This window comes from Phocoena sinus, chromosome 1, assembly GCF_008692025.1.
Source record: "Phocoena sinus isolate mPhoSin1 chromosome 1, mPhoSin1.pri, whole genome shotgun sequence".
Taxonomy (NCBI): Eukaryota; Metazoa; Chordata; class Mammalia; order Artiodactyla; family Phocoenidae; genus Phocoena; species Phocoena sinus.
In genome coordinates, this window is record NC_045763.1 from 169,977,662 (window position 1) to 169,999,310 (window position 21,649).

General features: G+C 37.6%; 1 protein-coding gene across 1 annotated transcript in view; it reads left to right on the forward strand.

The window, feature by feature from the left end:
* Positions 1–21,649, forward strand: part of GPATCH2 (G-patch domain containing 2) — a 202,166-nt gene that overhangs the window by 135,877 nt on the left and 44,640 nt on the right. Inside the window, 1 exon segment of the mRNA XM_032634110.1 lies at positions 18,748–18,837. Coding sequence (XP_032490001.1) covers positions 18,748–18,837 — 90 coding nt within the window.

Here is a 21,649-nt window from a genome sequence, read left to right on the forward strand (position 1 = left end):
ACCTATAGCTGAAATAAATTTGTCTTCTGAAGTCCACTTCCTTACAGACTGGTGTCTGTTTCACAGTTGGCACTCCCCAAATTGGTCCTGTGATTAAATGGGCATGGACACGGAACTAACCTTTAACTCCCAGAGATGGTTCCCCTAGGAAATGGTGACAGCACACCTGCAGGGCCACATCACAACAGCTTGTATTGCTACTGCTGCCTGCATTAGAATTTCATTACAGGGGCATTCAGGGATCTGTTCATGCAATGTGTATATGCGCCAGAATACTTCCCAAAACAACAAGCATCCCTAACTTATTAGTAAAAGAATTGATATAAAAATTAATATTTTAAATCAGCAATACAATAAACAGGGCCACTACTTGATAATTTGTACCTTCCAGTCCCCAGAATAAACCTAATAAATCCATCTGCCACACGGAAAACACTTTCAGTTTAAAATACTCTTTTATGTCTATAGAACAGAAGTTACATCAGCTCTTAAATTTTGAGGTATGTAACTGTTTATAACATAACAGAAATCATCTGCAATCTAAAAAAATTTAATGAGTACATAAGTAATTAGAATGTTTTAATGTTTCACTTAATAATGTATAAATATATTCAAATATTAAGCTATTAACTATCACTTGTTTTAGCTAATTTTAATTATCTTTCACTTCTGAGCCAATTTAAAAATAAGTTCAAATATCACAAAATAATGTCCCATACAGTTAGAGCTATGTATTTAAAAGAATCCATTTCTTCATAATCAGTATTTTTCCTTGCCCTTTCTCTTTAGAAATATTTTTTCATCACCCCATAGTGACTTGTTTGTATACTAAGATATTGTTGGGAATTTATCTTTTGTTTATTTCATATACTTCTGATCAATTCCAACTCATGCCCAATTATATTACACTAAATTAACATAATTCAACAGATGTTGATATTTAAATGTTTTCTGGCATTCAAATCTTGGACAGCTGTCTTCGAGCTTGGGGAAAAGGCAAACATTTAGAATTAAATGCTGAGCATATGCTTAAATTACTAATTAGAAAGATGGAATAAAAACTCTGCATTATCCTTTCTAAGGACAATAAACCTCAGGTAGGGATTTCTGTAATCTTTTTATATCAGGTTATAGTCCAAGGATGTATACAGACTAGATGACATGGACTTCATGGATAACTTCATTTAATTTCAGATTTGATCACTTTAAAATTATGGAGAGTCTCACTAAAATATGAAAAACCTACAATGGCTTCATACTGGCAGTCTTAAGAGTTGAAAAGATGCCTTTTCACTTGCAATGTCAGGATGGTAAAAGCAGTTTTTAACAATATTTTATTATGGAAAATGTCATCATAACCAGAAATACAGAGAAAACTATAAGCTCAAAACTGCAGCTGTCAAAAGTGTCTTAGGTAATTACATGTGGCCAACCTTGTTTCATCTATATCTTATTTGGATTGAAATATATCAGTATGTTTCTCTAAAAAATAACAGTCTCTTAAGGAAAAAAAAAACCACCATACCATTATCACATCTATTAAAAAAGCAATAATTCTTTAATATATATGAATGTATATGTATATGTGTGTTTAATTACAGCTGATACTCAGATGTCTCCAATTATTTCATAATCTTTTGTCTTATACGTTATTTAAATTGGGATCCAAATGAGATCTATCTGTTAAAATTGGTTGACATATATATATTTCAAGTTCCCATTGATTTATAGGCCCTCCTCCCCCTTTGTTTTTTCCTTGAAATTTTTTGTTTGAAGAAGTTAGATCAGCAGGTTCGATTCCTGGTCAGGAAACTAAGATACCGCACACCATGTGGTGTGGCAAAAAACAAAAAAAAACAAGAAGAAAAATATGTCAGATTGTTTGTCCTATAAAGTTTCCCACATCTGAGGAATGTTGCTGATTTTATCCATGCGGTGTCATTTAACCTATTCCTCTGTCCCTTGAGTTTTCTGCGGTGGGTATTTCGAGCTAGAGAATTGATTTGATTCAGGTTCAGTTTTGTTGTTTTGTTTTGGCAAAACTGTTCCAGAGGTGGTGGCCTAGACTTCTCTCCCTTCCACATCTCTTTCTGTGATTTATTAGCCATAAAGATGGTTACCCCAATTCATTCACTAAGGGTCACGGAACGGTGATATGTTAATTCTGTCCTCTCACTTTGGTTCATTAATTGGATTACTTCTGTTTCAAACTTAGCCCCTTCAAATACTTGATTACTCTGAGCTACAGATCATGTAGGTAAAGCAAGATAAATACTTGCTCCTTTTCCTTTAGCCATCAGTTTTCAAAATTAATTGATTCCTTACACTTTCTGGAGGTGACTGGTGAAATTTTGTTCTAATTTTTTTAACTCATTGATTTAAACAGATCCCATGTGTTTCAGTCCATTTGTTATCATCCTAATTGATGTTAAAATTGTCCCATCTTTGGGCAATGGGAGACTATTTAAATGCGTTCCTGAGTCTGTTTCCTTGCTACGAGACTTTGCTGTCTTCCTTGCTTTCTGGTATGTTTATATTTCCAAGGCTACCTTGGACCTTTCCTGACCTAGACCAAGAATCAGCCATTTCTTTAAGAAGTGCTGATTCGTTTACTGGGAAATAATTTTAGAACCCACAATCCGCGTTTTAGGGGTGTCATTATTTCGAGGCCTTTTTAGTGAAATACTTAGACTTTTTTTTTTTAACAAATTAGCTCATACTGATAGTTCCAGTTCAAATTCAAGACTTCATTGTTTTTATATTTTCCATCATTAGCTCTAATCTATCTTTTTTCAACATAAAAAATATTACCTCTGGTGACAGCATAATAATTGTTCGTTTTATTGATCCCACCATACATACACAGTATTTTCAGAATCACCATACCATCATGACCACTGATAAAATAATTACTGAAAATAGTTTAAGTTTTTCCCTTTTTCTAATCTTTTTGTACTTTGCCTATATTTCACTAGGAATGCACAAATTCCTGTGTTTTAAAGTCACTTGAAATAGTTTCTAAGTATAGATATACTAATCCATAGTTAGGTTCATTAGTTTCATTTTAGTTTTCAGAGACTGCTTTTTAAAATTTTATTGTTTTATAATAATATAAAAATAGTTACAGGTTCCACAATCAAATCTCCTCAAGAAGTTACTGTCAAAGAAGTCTAACTTCTATTCAGTCCTCACCACTTGTTCCCCTCCCCCCGTCATATAGGTAGCTATTGCTTTGTTTTCTTTTGTTTATGGTTTACCCTTCCATTGGCTTTTTTTTTTCTATTTTTAAGATAAGCAGACATATCTTTCTCTCCCTATTCTTCCATTTCTTTTTCTCTCACTCTCACTCTCACTCTAGTATACCGTTTGATTTTTAGGAGGGCTTATTTTTTGTAATAATTATCTTTATTTTAATACTTTTATGTAACAGCCTTTGTCCCCTTCCCCTTTTGAGGGTGGGGGGCTATTTGCAGTTGGTTCTCTGCTCTGAGCAGGATTGAAATAAGCTAGGAACCTCTTTGCCCTTCTCATTCCTCTCCCACACATTTGTTTTGAAGTTAATTATTTCTCTGCTAATACCTACAGGATGGTCAGCAAATTTATTCTATTTTTCCTATATAGCTTTCATTTCTTTCCATTTTTAGGTAGTTGTACTATACGTATGTGTGTAGCATACATATAGTCTGAAGCATATAGCTATTCAATACTACACTGTAGTATTACAGTCTGAATCATATAGCCATTCAATACTATACTGTCTCCTTAGTTGCAGTTCTAGTTGTAGTTTTAATTCAGTTCATTTAGTTTTAATTCTATGAATAAATATGTTTTTAATGATCCCTATCTTATCTGAAGTCAGTGCGTCTCTGCTCTTTCTGTTGTCTGAGGTTTATTCTCTGGTTGATTCCTCCGGCAGGTCTCATGGGAACAATGTTCCCTGAGTCCCTGCATATTATTAATGGTTTGTCCAGACCCTGTATATTTAAAGGTCACTTTGGGCAGATATACAACCCATGGCTCATATTTTCTTTCCTTAACTGTTTCAAATATATTAGTCCATTGTCTATGTAAAATGTTGTTTTCAGTGTGTGATACAGTCTGATTTTTCTCTCACATATAAGTGACTTGGTGTTGCCCAGATGCTCAGTATATGTTTTTCTTTTCTTTAAAACCCAACTAGACTCTATGACTAGACTCTATGCTAATGTTGGTCATTCTATGTGTTTTTCCTAAGGATGAAGTAGGCTCTTTCAGTGGTAGTTTTATTACTTTTAAAATAAATTTCAAGATTTTCTCCAATTATAATTTTTCATATTTATTTTGTTTCATTGCTTTGGTTTTGTTTCAAAATTTTCTATTATACATATATTGGATCTCCTTGCCTATCTTCAGTAGCTATCACTTTCTCTCAAATCTTTTTTTATTTTTAACGTTTTTATCCTTTGCATTTTCCATTCTTCATTATGTGCTTATCTTTTACTTCTTCATCATATTTATTTACTCTTGTGTCCTAGTTCAGTTTCATTTCTGAAGTGATTTTTTTTTTTTGCCTTTTATTTCTGTTGTTTTCTGAATGCTGTCATCTCTCTGGCTAGTTATTGTTGTCCAAGCGTTTTGGGTTATCCTACATGTTATTATGTGGATTCAAAAACCACAGTGTCACTGCCACCATATTCTCAGAATACTCAAGTTATGACTTTTTTTCAGAATTACAGGAATCCAGGACTTCTACATAACATGCCTATATTTAAGTGGCAAAATAAGTGATTAGAGTAAGTGGTCAGGTTTACATTTCTCTACTGATACAATAGCACATCATGGTTTTCTAGTCTTTTAGTATGATATTGCTTATGTTTCTTTTGAAAAATGATGTTCGGGGACTTCCCTCGTGGTCCAGTGGGTAAGACTCCGTGCTCCCAATGCAGGGGGTCCAGGTTCGATCCCTGGTCAGAGAACTAGATCCCACATGCACGCCACAACTAAGAGTTCATACTGCAACTAAGAAGGCTGCATGTCACAACTAAAAGATCCCTCATGCCACAACTAAGACCTGGCACAGCCAAAATAAATAATAAATAAATAAATATTAAGAAGAAAATGATGTTCGTGCTCAATTTCCACACAACTTTAAGGACATTTTGTTGCAAGTGAATAAAAGGCACTGGGCCAGGTGATACGTGTGGAACCAGGATTTGATATCCTGGTCAGGAAACCCTAGGCACTATCCTTTACTCCTTTCAGTCTCTCACTCGTGTCCCCTTCATTCACTCCCCACAGCCCAGCCAGAATGGCATTTGGAAATCCCATATGTATTTGAGTGTTCTTAAACATTCTTAATGGCTTCCCATTGCCCTTAGGATCAAGTCCTAAACATGGTTTGTAAGGCCTTTCTTGGTCTTACAGTTCTTACTATTCCAGCATCATCTCCAATTACTCTTTGCCTTGAACACTATATACCAGTTCATATAATAGTTCATATAGGGCTTCCCTGGTGGCACAGTGGTTGAGAGTCCGCCTGCCGATGCAGGGGACACGGGTTCGTGCCCCGGTCCGGGAGCATCCCACATGCCGCGGAGCGGCTGGGCCCGTGAGCCATGGCCGCTGAGCCTGCGCGTCCGGAGCCTGTGCTCTGCAGCGGGAGAGGCCACAACGGTGAGAGGCCCACGTACCGCAAAAAAAAAAAAAAAAAAAAATAGTTCATATAATAGTACCATAAAATTTACTGTGTTAATGATGTATAGTAGTACCTCCATATCCACAGGGGATTGGTTCTAAGACCCCCTCCCTCATGAATACCAAAATCCACAAATGCTCAATTCCCATATATAAAATGGCATATTCCCATATATAAAATGGTATAGTATTTGTAAATAACCTACACATATCCCCCCTTATACTTTAAATCATCTGTAGATTACTTATAATACCCAATACAATGTAAATGCTATGTAAATAGTTGCTGGCACACAGAAAATTCAAGTTTTGCTTTTGGGGACTTTCTAGAATTTTTTTTTTCCAAATATTTTTGATCCTAGATTGGTTGAATCCGCAGATGCAGAACTTGTGGATACTGAGGGAAAACTGTATTTTATTTTAACTCATTTAATTTCCAAAATTACCCTATGAGGTAGAGATTCTTATTATCCTCATTTTACATATGAGGAAACAGAGAGAGGAGTTAAATAACTTTCCCAGCTCAAATGGTAGATAATATGTACAGCAGTGTCCTTTTTATTTTCCAAGTCTTACTTCTAAGGCGTATAAAAATTAACTTGACCGTTTTCTCAAATCTAGTAACGAAAAACCATTAACTCTTCTGAAGTAGTAATTTTTAAACATTATTTAGATCACTTATACATTGCTTAGCAAAAATAAAGTGACATTTTGACTGATCACAGCTAATATGATTTTTATTTGATCATCTGGCATTTGTTTTCTGAAAATTAAAAAATGTAGAGGCTTCCGTGGTTTTCCAAAGAAATTCATTATGTAAATGAAAAAAGAGGAAAGAGTTTATATTTGACATTTAATTTCTGTATACTGTTTCTTCACGGACATTTAAAGGCAATAGACCTCCCAGATACAGAGAGTAATAGACCTGGTTTACCAAAATTTTAAAGGATGTTTGGTTCTAAGATCTTGACGGCAAAACTAATCCTGAATATAAGCTAAGGCACTCCAACTCTGCAAGTGTTTCAATTGAATTGAATGAGGAGAATCCTGAAGTACTCTTCCTCCTAATTATTGAACATTAGTGTTCCTGTGGTCATCACAAGCTTCCTGTTACCTTACCTAGCTAATACTGTATATATTTCACAGTCTAGCAAACATTTGCTAACAAGTCTGCAGAAATTTTATGTACGTAAATGTTCATTCATCTGCCAAAAGCTATCATGGAAGTGTGGAGTAACTGAAGGCATTCCTTTCACAAAGTTACACTTAGTGAAATGCAAAATTATGTAGAAAGGGAAACACTTTACCATCAAGGTACCTGCATATACTTTAAAAGCTGGTTTACATGTAAAAGCTTGGTTTTGCAGATATTTGTATCCCGAAGCCCAAGATATGAACCAAATAAGTTTTGTGGTCTTCTATTTCCATAAGTAAACATTTCTTTATTATAGCAATTGGAACCTCAATAAAAATACTGATTATCAGAAAGACAAGTTACTCTAAAAACTCTGGCATGCCTTGTTAAATTTCATTCAACAACTATTCAATAAGTACCTGAATTGGCAAGGCTTGTAAGAGACAAGGGAAATTTACTTTAAAAAATAAAACAGATATGGACCCCACTGCCTTCAAGGAATATACAGTCTGGTTAGGGGATTAGTTCATGTACATATATAGCCTTAGTTGAAGGCAGAAAACATTGTTTTCTCCAAGGAGTGAGAAATTATTCTGGCAATGGCAATCAGAAGAGGCTGCATAAAGGAGGTGGCATTTTAACTGGGTCATAGCATCCCAACTGAATTCCATCAATAAGCAATAATTTAACCTAAATTCAAGTAAGTTTATATTAAATGGTAATGCTGTCTGACATATTCTAAAGTAGAAATAACTCCTTACATCTTTCAGAAGTTTAAGACATTCTGGCCCGTTATTAAAATAACCAGTTTTAATACTGGTTATGGAGAGAAAAGTGGCAACCCTGTTTTCCTTTGCTTTTCAGTATTCTTACTCAGCAGATGCCCATTACAGCATATAGAATTATGACATCACTTTAAGTCCCCTCTCAACAAGCAAAGTCACGGACGCTTTACACAAGTCAAAGCTGAGCTCAGACTTAAGCCTGTATCTGCCAACTCAATCATGCGAGTGAATTGTAGACTCTCTTGAATGAGCAAAACCTCTCAACTTCAAGATCTGCCTTGGAAATGTATCTACATTTGATTCCATCTCTTCATTAGAGCAGTAAATTTCTGACTACAGCTGCAATAAAATCCAGAATTATATCTACAAAAAAATATGGTCAGGCATTTTTCCACTGAATTTAATCATCAGTGTAGTTGACAAACTGGTTAATTCAGTCAAACAGGCAGCTTCATTCTTTTTTTCCTAGAGAATTTAAAATAATTATGAATGGACAGACTTGTTGAATTCCTTAACACTTGATGCTACAAGGGGATGTCCTCTCCTCCCACTCCTTTATAGGGTCCAGCTCCCACCATATTGAATTGCTTACAGAGCCCCAGATACAGCACATCATGTGTGCACCTCAGGGCCTTTGTGCCTCTTCAGATGTGTTCTCTCAGCTAAGGGCCTAGAATGCCTTACATGCCTGCTTGGAATTCTCTTTGAATATGGAGTTGAAATCATTTTCCCCCATGACTTTAACCCCTAGCAGATGAAAGCCGTATCTTTTTTATTTCTCGATCCTGTTTTATGGCATGGCGAGCATTACATTTTCAGTAGATGTTTATTAAATGGAGTATAATAACTGAGTTGAATGAGGTATTATGGTATAGGGGGAAAAAATGATTCTTTCGAGGCAAGTGTTCCTTGGTTCAAATATGAGAACTTTATATTCTGTTTATGTGATCTATGACAAGTATCAGTTTCTCTGGACCTCAGGTTCCTCAGACCTGGGTTTTTGTGAGGATTAAACAAGACAGTATGTGAAAATGTTTAGCCTAATACCCCATATATAGCTGACAGTCAATAAGCTTGGATGTTCCTGGTAATTTAGATAATAAATTCTAAGACTTCAGAAACCAACATGTATTCAAAATAATTTTTTAAGATAATAAAATATATTCTCTGTCCTGCCCTTTTAACCCCATTATTCCCTGAAGCCGGTAAAGGAAAGAAACTCAGCACTTTTGTTCCAAAATGCTACTGAATTTAAAGCTGGGTTTAGAGTCAGAAATTATCAAATAGGGCAATAAGTAAAAAGTCAATTCGACAGATATATTCAAATATTATATACTGCACTGAATGAAGTGGATATGAAAATGAGTAATGCATGGACTTCACTTTAAAAAGTTAAGAATATGAGGAATACCATAATTTTATTAATAGTTATAAAATGGCGACAATACCAAATACCATCCTGGGAAACATTTCATAGTGTCTGATCAGAGAGAGAATGTGGGATTATATCTGCGTCTGTAATCTGATCTGATGGTTCTTTTATGTAAGATGCAAGATGTTATCAGGACCAACATCCCAATTTTTTAAATATAGACACATATCTTCTTGCATTTAATGGAGATATCCAAAAGAATCATTTATTTTGAGTAATTTTTTATCTCTCCTAAGAGTCAATACTAGCTTTATCATCTTTTAAGGAAATTAGAATAAACTTATTGTTGAAACTCTATGCTGAATGTCAATGATAATCAGATTCCAGAAATGTATAGTTATAGCTAGAAATCAAGTAAATTAAGTCAATATCAGTTTACTAAGTGCCTATTTTTCCTAGGTACTATGGTGTGAAGAATAAAAGAATACTCCAAGATGCCTCAAATATCTTAGATTCTGCCTGGAGAGACAATATCAAAATTTGAACTCAGGCGAAATGAATTTTTCTCCATTTCCACAAAGTGGTGGCCTGCTGCTATAACTGTGTGGATTTATTACATCGTATAGTAATTTCTTATTCATGTGTGTCTCCTGCATTAGGCCATGAGCCCCTCAATGGTAGGAGCTCTTATCCTTCTTTGTGTTTCGTTTAGCGTCTAGTAAAATACATGATTCATAGTCAAGTTTTGTTAATTGTTAAATGAGTATTTTTGAGTGAATTTAAATAACAGTTCAAGAAAATGTTATCCTAAAAAATGCATGATTGATTGCCAAGTGGAACGTGGAGGCAACAGTTGTTACTGAAGTTTGATTTGTTTTAGTTCAATAAATATTTACTGTTTTGCTCATAGATGAGAGGCACAACTAGCTTCTGTGAATTAGACATGGTGCTTGGCCTAAAATTGTTTCCAGCGTATACTTAACTGACGATCCACTCTAATCCGAAAGCAACTTGAGGACATACAGTAGGACAAGTTTAATGACAGAGATATGCACAGATAGGTAAGAAATGTAAAGAAAAGGCACTTGGAAAGATAACGAGCTTTGAGTAAAGTTTGAAGAAGCGAAAGAACATTTAGATTTAAATGCCCTGGGAGAACTTCGAAGGGAGAAAGGGCAGGATCTCAAAGACGGCGGAATTAGGAAACATGGCAAGGAAGTTTTTTCTGGTGGGTAGAACACACTGCTCGTGTGTTAGCACGTATGCATGGACTTGGTGACTGACAATTCCTTAAAGCAAAATCAGAAGGAATTAAACAAATATGGGAAGCATGATGGCGGTACCAGGGAAGCTAAAATGTAACAGCGGTTCTCCCATAGAGAGTTTTTGAAACCTTCCTGAATAATTTGCTCTCTGAAAAGATTAACTTTCCTCCCGATGTGAGAAGGTCCTCATTCACATACACTCAGAACGTTCTAATATCTACCCGAATCGCATAAAACAACCTCCACCACTTTCAGGTACCATTTGTTTAGAATAATGAAGAGCTACAAAAAGAAGCAGCATTTAAATGAGCTGCTTAGGGATATAGACGTGTGTGTTTATTAACCCACACAAGGAGTGATATCACCAGAATCACAGGCCCTCGGGGCTTTAGATGAAGCATGGAACACACCGGTGGAGAAGCAAGTCAGCTTTGAAGTGGGAAGTACCGAGTGGTGGCCAAGAGAAAAATCTGTGGCAGTGGGCTGACCTGAGAAAGTCAGTGGGTTTCAGACTCACAGGAGGCTTGTGGGGTTTTAATGAGTATTTGAAATGAAAATGAGTGCTTTATTCTTACGTGCTATGACACTTTAAAGGCAGCAGAATCAAACGTCAAGGAAGAATTTAATTTTCCTATTAACTACCAAAAAATTCCTACTTGTTATTTAGAAATGACCCTAATTTATATCCTTATTATAGCATATTGATAGTGTTGAGATGTGATGAGCTTATACCGTCATGTGTTTATTTCGTGGCTGTTTCCTGACACTCTACACTAGGCATTCTTCTGGTTGTCTTATACCATTGTGTCCCCTGTACTGTGTGATCCTGGGTAAATTATTTCACTTCTCTGTGCCCTGGGCTTATCTGTAGAGTGGGGATGGTAATAATAGTAAATTTATTAGCTAACAGTTATCAGTTGCTTAGTGTGGGCAGGCACTGCACCAAATGTTTTACACCAGTGATCTTTAAATAAAATCTTCAAAAAACCTTTGAGGTAAATACTAATCTAATCCCAATTCCTGAAGGTAAGGAAATCGAGGCAAAGGGAGTTTAAGTAACCTGCCAAAGATTGGTGAAAATCCTTCTCAAACATTGACAAATGTGGTGTAAGTTGGCCTTTTCGGAGAACTAGTTGGGAAAACAGAAATGGCAGCGTCAGAGGAAAGAAGTTCTGTCGGAGACTCAGGCAGGTCAGGCCAACAGAACCTAAAACTTCATCTAACAAACACCTCAGTTTCCACGGTGGGAAAAGTTCCACCATGCCGTTGACAAAGAAAGACCCGCAACTGCAAAAACCGCTTACATTTATTAACCCTCTTGTTTGCTGTTTTCTAATTCATCTCATTATAATTTGTTTGTTTGTCCCATGCTCATGGTAAAAATAAAGTCCAGTATTAAGGAGAGGCATAAAGAAGAAACTTCCCACCAGATGCCATCACAGTGGAGCTAATCGTCACCAGTCTTTTGTTGCATAGTTTCCATACCTTTCAACAAATACATATGCATGGTCTATAATTTGGAAATATTAGTTTAGTTACTATGAAGAAAAGTAAAGCAGGGTGAGGAGACAGAAATGAAGGAGGTCGCTTTTTAGGTAGAACATAGGATAAGTGTAGATATTTGGATGAGGCTTTTTTTTTTTAACTTACATTATTAAATTCTATTGTTTGTGATACTGTAAAGAGAAAAGGTGGTCTATGTGTATAGCATATTTTAAATATTCCATAGAAATTTTAAGGTAGGTATTTTAGATTATGAATACTAGTTTGGTATCCATCTATAATGTTTGGTGTTAATGTCTCTGTTAATGGTTCAGAATCAGAGAGGAATCATGGACCTTCTTGCTAAAAAAGTATGCATATGCATCTTTTGCACATGATTTCATAAGGTTCCCGGACCACCTGAAGCCTCCCACCGTCTCCCCCCTTGTCACCCCCTTGCTCACTACAGTTCAGCCAAGTGGCTCTGCTCTGAGGACCCTGGAGAGTCCTTGGCTGCTGGGGCAGTGACTGGTCCCTGAGCTTCCTGAGAGCCTCCTGAAACACAGCTGTCCCTCACACTCGCTGGGAGCTCCATGGGGGACGTCCGTATTGGCATATAACCTGGCACAGAGGAAGCACACAGGAAACATTAGTTCTGGCAGCAGCCACCAGATACCTTTATGTACCAGGATAAAGCAGATCGGGAAGAAGTACGTCTGGACTTGAACTCTCAGACGAGGTGGAAGAATCACTAACAGGACAGACCCTTCTGAAGCTGTTGAGGGGAACTGCACCCTGGCAGGCAGATCATGGTTTCCAAGGGGTGGAGCCTCAGACAACAGGTAATCGGAGGTTATTGAACCGCAGAGTAAAGAACCACCCGAGCAGGTAGGCGGTGACAGGAACGGGGCCCAGGAGCAGCTGACGCTTGGAGAAGGTCAGCCTGCAGCGTTAGAGACAGATCCAGTCACCAGGTGCATTTTAACATCTGGGCAAGTCCAGGCAATGACCTAAATCTAAAAGAACTAAGGTAGGGGCTTCCCTGGTGGCGCAGTGGTTGGGAGTCCACCTGCCGATGCAGGGGACACGGGTTCGTGCCCTGGTCCGGGAGGATCCCACATGCCACGGAGCGGCTGGGCCCGTGAGCCATGGCCGCTGAGCCTGCGCGTCCGGAGCCTGTACTCCGCAACGGGAGAGGCCACAGCAGTGAGAGGCCCACGTACCGCAAAAAAATAATAATAATAATAAAATAAAAAATAATAAAAGAACTAAGATATCAGAAGGTTTATAACAAAATAGGATATGTCCAAAGTAAAGCAAGGGTCCAAATCCTGGGACACAAGTACTGCGTCAGCACAGAGTTATAACTTAAACTACCCCCGCTGATATCAGGATTGTTCCCAAGCGAGGGGAAATGGGCTTGAGACAGAATGTGACGCTACATGACCAAAGCCACAAGAGACAGAAGGCGCCAGAACCAACAATTGATCAGGGTGTGAACATACAATACCAAATGCAAAAGGTTTATCGTGCACAAGAAGGGGCTTTGAAAGAAAACCTCATTAAAAACAAGGATTTAGGTCTTCCCTGGTGGCACAGTGGCTAAGAATCCACCTGCCAATGCAGGGGACACGGGTTCGAGCCCTGGTCCGGGAAGATCCCACATGCCGCGGAACAGCTAAGCCCGTGTGCCACGACTACTGAGCCTGCACTCTAGAGCCCGCGAGCCACAACTACTGAGCCTGCGTGCCACAACTACTGAAGCCCGCGCACCTAGAGCCCGTGCTCCGCAACAAGAGAAGCCACCACAATGAGAAGCCCACGCACCACAAAGAAGAGTAGTGTCCTGCTCGCCACAACTAGAGAAAGCCCGCGCATAGCAACGAAGACCCAACGCAGCCAAAAATAAATAATATAATAAATGTTCAAAAAAAAAAAAAAAAAAGCAAGGATTTAATGCGATCCTGGTAGTTAAGAAATATTTATGCTCAATAGTACTTGATATGTGCATAGTGGCACAGAAGGAAAAGTGCTAGATACTGATGTTTACTCGTTCAGTTAATGTGTTGAGACATATTGACACTGAATAAAGCGGAAGAGGGGGTGATTTGGATCTAGAAGGGAAAGTTCACGTAGGGCTGGATTTGCACCGATTGCTCCTCCAGTGACACCACAGACCCGCTTCATTTCTGTGCAGCTGATACCCTGTCCAGGCTTATATTTTTCTAACTGACAGTGAGTGTTCTTGCCAAATGCCAGGGCCCATAGTCACATCTGTTTGTCTCTCCTCTGCAGCTTGTCCGAGGCTGCTTGGGAACACATCTTATCCAGGGGGCAGCTTTCACTAGGCCTAATTCTCTGAAAAGCCAAATGCGCGTACAACGAAGAGACAAGTTCCTCTTGTCTCCTCTTTAATATTATTGTGTTTGACACTGCCTGCTTCAGCCCTTGTCAGCCCTTGTCAAAAGACAGGTTCTCAGGCAAGGTGGTCCTCCCTAGTATTCTTTTGTCTCTGCTTTGTGAGGTTTTTTTAGATTTTTATAGCTTTGTTTTTTCCTTTTTTTTTTTCCTCTGGATGAAATGCCCACTTTCCCGCCGCCACCCCCTTTTAAAAGGATGACGGGATACCAAGTGAAGTCTGGCTCAAAAGCAGAACAAAAGGAAGATTTCCCTTTGAGCTCTGCTTTCTAATATTTAATAGGAAAATTTTCAGAATGAGTACAATGGGAACAGTGTTTCAAATCATAGCTGACACTGCTTATTAAATCCATAACAAAAAAGCATTATTTCTTTAGCCTTTCCACTTAAAGATATGTGTGTGTTTACCCCTAGTATTTTAAGGTGTTAGTAGTTACAAAGTTACCAGGTTCTGCCTTTTTCCCCTCTTTCCACCCAAGCAAAGGCTCTCACTGACACAAATACACTGATACTAGGGCTGATGGGTAATTTCCTAACAGTGCCTTACAAAAGGACCTTAACATTTTTTAACAAATTTGGGTCTGTTCATAGGACAACGTATGGTCATTCTTCAAAACACCACAGCAAAAACAAACAAACAAAAACCAAAAATTGCCAACCATCACCTTGAATAATAATCCACGTGTTCTTCTTTGCAAAGACAAATGACTCATTTAGGCTGAAGTAACTAGGCTGCCTTTGAGACGTTCATTGATTTTAAATAAAAAAAAAATAACTGCTCTGTTTTGCATTAAGAATGACAACTAAATAACGGAGTAGACCTTGCTTAGTGTTATTTGTAGCCACTCCGTTGCACCTGTCTGAAGGAAAGCGGGGAGGACAGGCTTAAATGAGTAATCTTACTGATCAATAATCCCGATCTCTCAATGTGCTGTAGCAGGTAGTCAATTCTTGATAGAATTACTGAAATACAGCTCGCTGTTTTTCTTATGGCTCAGGTCTTTGGGTTCAGTGTACTGACTTTATTAACTTTAACTTTATTCTCCTTGAATGTTTGTCTCTTTTCCTTTATGTAGCTACCTTGGGGGTGGGGGAGGGGAGTTGAAGGAAAATGTGCTGTTTCAATTGTTCTGTACAGATACCCAAAAGGGAATTTGGGGTCCAGCAGATGAGAAAAAGGCTTAGAAGAGGGAGTTGTTCTTGGAATTTGTTTTTCACCCTCTTTGTAAACAGGCGTTCCTAATAAATTTGAACAGTGTAAGAAAAATAATAAAGTTTTAAAGGCGATATGGACTTGGGAGAATGGTTTTTCAAGCAATTAGAAGACTCCGGTTACATACAACTAGTGCAAGAACAATGTAAGTAGAAACTAGCCATCTTAATAGTCACAATGAACAGCTACTGTGTATTCTAATGATCTCTAAAAAGGTATTTCTTCAGAAGAAGTTTCGTTGTGTGGCATGATATTATTCTTAATTATAACAGAGACTGATAACCTGGAAGGAACTTTGTGTCTGGACTACTCACAAACCCGGTTACTCTCCCAACCCCAACTCGTCAGCATCCCATGAATCTGGCCAGCTGGCTTCTGCTAAATGATCTTTAATGACCCCACAGCAGCTATAAAATCCAAACACCTTCACGGGGCAAATGTGGCACATATGGCCCATGGTCGAGCCCCAGTGTTCTTCTTCCGTCCTATTATATAGTTCCTTCTGTAAACACTGCTACCCACACATCCTGAACTACTCAAAATTCTCTGAACAGAACAAACTCTTTATCATTTAGAAATGCTTTCAGCAACAGGTATAGAAAACCTGACCAGCAGTGGCTTATTCTAAGAATATTTATGTTTTAACAAGAGTATAAGAAGTAGATCGTCCATGGGTTGGTTTTCACAGCTCCATAACAGAAGGGCCACACTCCAGAATTCGGGTTCCCACTTTGTTCCCACTTTCAGAATGTTACTTTCCCCTCCTCAGCTAGTCCTGTTAGCCGCGCCTGTCTGGTACATGCTCTGCGGAAGGTGAACTACTCCAGTCTTTTTTCTAGGGGAGAGGTTTCAAGAGGGATCGGAGATGTGTAAGGATAATGTTGTACAAATAGGTAAAATCATGTCTCTTTTACAGATATAAAATGAATATGCATTTGAGATTTTAACTCATTGATCAATGAGGGAACCAGGCAGATGTTATAATGGGTTCAAAGGAGAAATGAAAGAAGCACAAATGTATATAGAGTAAGGAAGATTGAATGAATGTACCGACGGGTGCAAACTGGCTTTTCCACGGCGGGGAGGATTGTCCTTCCTCAGGACAGAACTCATTTGCATTACTGCAGACAAGAGTTATTTTCCATTGCTTTCAGTTATCTATAACTTAGAGTTGTAAAATAGCTCCCATAGAATCAGAATCAGGTGAGTAGAAGAGTGTACTCTATAGTTTTCCATTGAAGCACCGACTTTTCCCTACAGAGAAAAAAGGTATAGTCAGTAAACGCTTAGAATTGTTTTAAGGACTAAATATCATAATCTCTAGTAATATTAAGAAAGTTCATTGTGCCTGCCACTAATTATTTCATATATTTTGACTTAATCTCCCCACTCAGACTTAAAACTCTTCCAATAATAAGAACTGAACTTTCCATTTCGTTGGTATCTTCCACTTCCTTTTTCCTCATCTTCACCATCACTATGGAGTCTTATGCTAACTCAGCAGTAGATACTAATAATTGCTTGCTGGATAAGTGAATTCATTAATTTTTTATAAAAAGGATGTGATACTGGGCTTCCCTGGTGGCGCAGTGGTTGAGAGTCCGCCTGCCGATGCAGGGGACACGGGTTTGTGCCCCGGTCCGGGAGGATCCCACATGCCGCGGAGCGGCTGGGCCCGTGAGCCATGGCCGCTGAGCCTGCGCGTCCAGAGCCTGTGCTCTGCAACAGGAGAGGCCACAACAGTGAGAGGCCTGCGTACCGCAAAAAAAAAAAAAAGGATGTGACTTTTAATTTTTTTAATTTCAATATAGCTTTAAAAATATATAAATATATATAAATATAAATATAAATATGTTTATAAAATAAATATATATAATATATATTTACCTATATAAAATAAATATAGCTATTTATTTTTTCTTGGTATTATGAGCCAAAACCACACTTCAAATCCAATAACAATGTTATCGTTATACATACTAGTTATACACACTAGTAAACATTTGATGTGTGTGTATGTATTTCTGCAAAGTTAATCATTAATTGAATGAACTAATTTTTAAAAATATTTTAATAATTATAAATATTTATAAAAGAAAAAATATTTTAATAATTATAAATATTTATAAAAGAGAATCATTATGCCATCAATACAAAGGGAAGAGAAAACTAGATAAATACCCGTTTGCTTCTACCTATATTGATAGATTTTCACAGTATGCTTCTTTGGTTGTATATACCCCTTGGATTAGCCAGCTCATTGATTGTACTTTACTTTGTACGTTATAGATAGAATCTGTATTTAATGTAATTTTACTCCCCAACTCCAATCTTTCATTATATTTAAACACCTGGGTATAAGTGTGGAAGTATATATTTTGAGTCTTACCTGAATTAGTTTCTTCCTTTTACATTTTTCTCTAATAATCTGGTTGTTTTCTAATTGGGCCCTATAAAACTTCAGTATACTACCACATATCTCTCTGAATTACTAAAAAGTCGTGTTTTCTAGTAAACATGCTTTATTTATTTCTGCTTCATGATCCCCAGGTACTATCCCAACCCCATGTCGGGGATTATAATCCAGGACGTGAACATAAGAGTCCTCTATAGCCTGAAAATCTTGAAGACTTTCACAGCTTTTCCATCTTATTAGTTTGTCTTGATTTCCAATTGAGCCATTTCTAATTTTTCCAAAACTCGTAAATTTAGGAGTCCATGTTAGACAGACAGTCTAATTCTGACTAGTTCCAAGAGTAGCAGAAGGTCTGCTTCTTAGTTCTTATACATCATGTCTTTACAAAGGTAATCCAATATCACGTTAGCTTGCCTAGTATCATTATCAGCATTAACGCATTCAAATTGTTTCCTCACCTAGCTAATAAATAATTAAAGAATTCTAATCCTGTGACTTGTCAGGAAGAACATCACTATTTCCTTCTATTTAAAATGTTTTAAGAGAATTCACTGCCACATAATATCCTAAAAGAAATTGATCATACTTTTCCTGTATAAATGGTTGTTCTGACAGTAAAGCATTAGTAACCAATTGATAACCTAGCAACAATATTGTGCTCTCTTTAGATAATTAATCTTAGCTATTTTCCTGTCAGAAGCAACAGTGCTTGATTTTATGTTGAGCCAGAAAGATTGCCAGTTTTGAAAATTAAAAAGCATTCCTTTATATTATTCATTCCAGTAACATTTATGATGGCGCATTTAGCTGCTGAACGCTTGTCAACAAACGTAATTATGTTTCGATATAAACAAGATTGGTGGTTTTACTAGGCTGCTCCATCTTTGTTGAGAATGTTTTGATTTAGGTTCAGATTATACAAGCTGTGTATTTATGTGTCATTTTTTCCCCTCCTTTGTTAATAGTTTTTTCTGATAATTACTTGTAGGCAAACAAGCATGCATTTAGGATCCCTATGCACTGGAGACATCAAACGGAGAAGAAAAGCTGCACCTTTGCCTGGACCTACTGACAGCAGGTAAAAGAAAAAGGGCTTGGGGCAAAACACACATATAAAGTTCATAAATCATCAAGAGTAAAATACAGATAACCCTTAATCACTAGCACTGAGGAGGAAGCACAGTTACAAGAAACCAGTAAAGCAAATCATTTGCGTTTGGTGTCAGGATGTATTGTGAGTTCCGTGTGTAGGTTTTTTCAGGCCGCCGATCACTAAGTATTTCCTACACACCTGCAAAACTGGGTGAGGTATTACAGGATACAGATACTTCAAAGGCTGTGTCTTTGGCCTCAAGAAAGTTACAGACTTGTTGGGAAAACAAGGCATAAATTGATGAAAAGGTAAATAACCCCAGAGGAAATTAATAGTAATGAATTCACAAGTATTGAAGCAGCCTCAAAACACAAGGCCCATGTGGTAGTAGATGCCAGCCTGGTCATGAATGTGGCAGTCTGGTTTCTACACCCAGCTCTGCAGAGATCTTTGATTTTGTCTTTCCTTACTTAGACAAGTTAGCATTAGAATAAAAGATCTCGGGGCTTCCCTGGTGGTGCAGTGGTTGAGAGTCCGCCTGCCGATGCAGGGGACATGGGTTCGTGCCCTGGTCCAGGAAGATCCCACATGCCGTGGAGCGGCTATGCCCGTGAGCCATGGCCGCTGAGCCTGTGCGTCCAGAAACTGTGCTCCGCAACAGGAGAGGCCACAGCAGTGAGAGTCCCGCGTACAGCAAAAAAAAAAAAAAAAAAAAAAAAAAAAAAGAATAAAAGATCTCTCATCATTTCCACCTCAAACACCATGTCATTCTAATGAGTGTATTATAGGGAGAACCACAGGTTTTGAGCTAAGAGAAGTCACTAGACCAAAGGGGACAGGAAGCCTTCCTGGAAAGGCAAAGACCTGAGCTTGGTAAGGAAGGATAAGAATAAGATTAATATGTATTGCAAGATCTCGTGCAATTTACCCTGAGAAAACGATAATTCAAAAAGAGTCATGTACCACAGTGTTCATTGCAGCTCTATTTACAATAGCCAGGACACGGAAGCAACCTAAGTGTCCATCGACAGATGAACGGATAAAGAAGATGTGGCACATACATACAATGGAATATCACTCAACCATAAAAAGAAACGAAATTGAGTTATTTCTAGTGAGGTGGATGGACCTAGAGTCTTTCATACAGGGTAAAGTAAGTCAGAAAGAGAAAAACAAATATCGTATGCTAACACATACATGTGGAATCTCAGAAAACAAAAATGGTTCTGAAGAACCTAGGGGGAGGACAGGAATAAAGACGTAGATGTAGAGAATGGACTTGAGGACACAGGGAGGGGGAAGGGTAAGCTGGGACGAAGTGAGAGAGTGGCATGGACATATATACACTACCAAATGTAGAATAGATAGCTAGTGGGAAGCAGCCGCATAGCACAGGGAGATCAGCTCGGTGCTTTGTGACCACCTGGAGGGGTGGGGTAGGGAGGGCGGGAGGGAGGGAGACGCAAGAGGGAGGGGATATGGGGATATATATATATGTAGAGCTGATTCACTTTGTTATACAGCAGAAACTAACACAACATTGTAAAGCAATTATACTCCAATAAAGATGGTAAATAGAAAAAAAAAGATCTCGTGCAAGAGCAGTGGTGTGGGAAGCAGAGATAAAAACCTGTGATAAGGGAGCCGGCTAGGGCTTAAATGTGGACACGCGCACAGGAACAAACAATTAACTGTATGGGTTTGTAATTCAGCAAACTGACTATGAGAAAATGCTTTCCATGTAGATCCTTGATCAATTACAAAGTTATTATTATAGTAGTGGCCTCTTGCTTGGGGTCCTTAACCATTCATATTTATAAACTGTCTCTCTCAGCTTCATTTAGGAATTCTTTTATAGGAAGAGTTATGTTCTCCAAGATTAATTACAGAATATGAAAATAAGACTCAGATTCAACAGGAGAGTAAGCAGTGAGAAGGGGAAAATACAGATATAGATAACAGATATGAATAGACAGATATCTTGACATGATGATTTCAAAGGAAGTAAAAGAGGTGAAGCTTGAATTCTGTATTCAGTAGACCTATCCCATAGTTCAGCACTAAAACATTAAAGAATAACTTAAAATTGGAGCACCCACATACAGTTGTTCCATCCACATAAAGGGCTAAATTATGAACTGTAGTTATAAGTATAGTTACAAGTGCGATATCTGATCTCCATCCTCTAACTTTGTTGAATTTTCAGAATTTGGAAGTAGGAAATACCTGTGTGCAGAATGTGTTTGTGTTCATGTAGAATAATATTTACTACTTACTGGGTGCCTACTATGTACCAAAACCTTATTTTATCTTTGCAACAACTTGATGACTTAGGTGTTATTATCATTCCCTTTACACCATAAAATGAAGATTCAGACATGTGTTAGGGTCTTCTTAGCTACCTAAGAAGGCAGAATGATCGAAGGGCAAAGGGAGGATTCAAGCCAATGTCTGCATGACTCCTAAACTCACGATCTTTTCATAACATACATATGGCCTTTCTGTAAGAATATATATATAAAGACCGTCTTATTCCATGTTTCTTATGCAATTTTATATATATATATATCTTTATATATAAATAGACTATTATATAATTTATTTATATTTATATAGACTATTATGTATCTTAAGTGCCATAAAAGATTTATCTAAATTTGCTGTATAGAAATACAGAACTTTCATTACAACACTTCTAATATATCTCTTTATACAGGAACATACAGCCACTTTTAGATCAAATACATGTCATAAGTTCCTCAAATCTTTCATAAGGCAGGTATAGCGTTCTTTAATA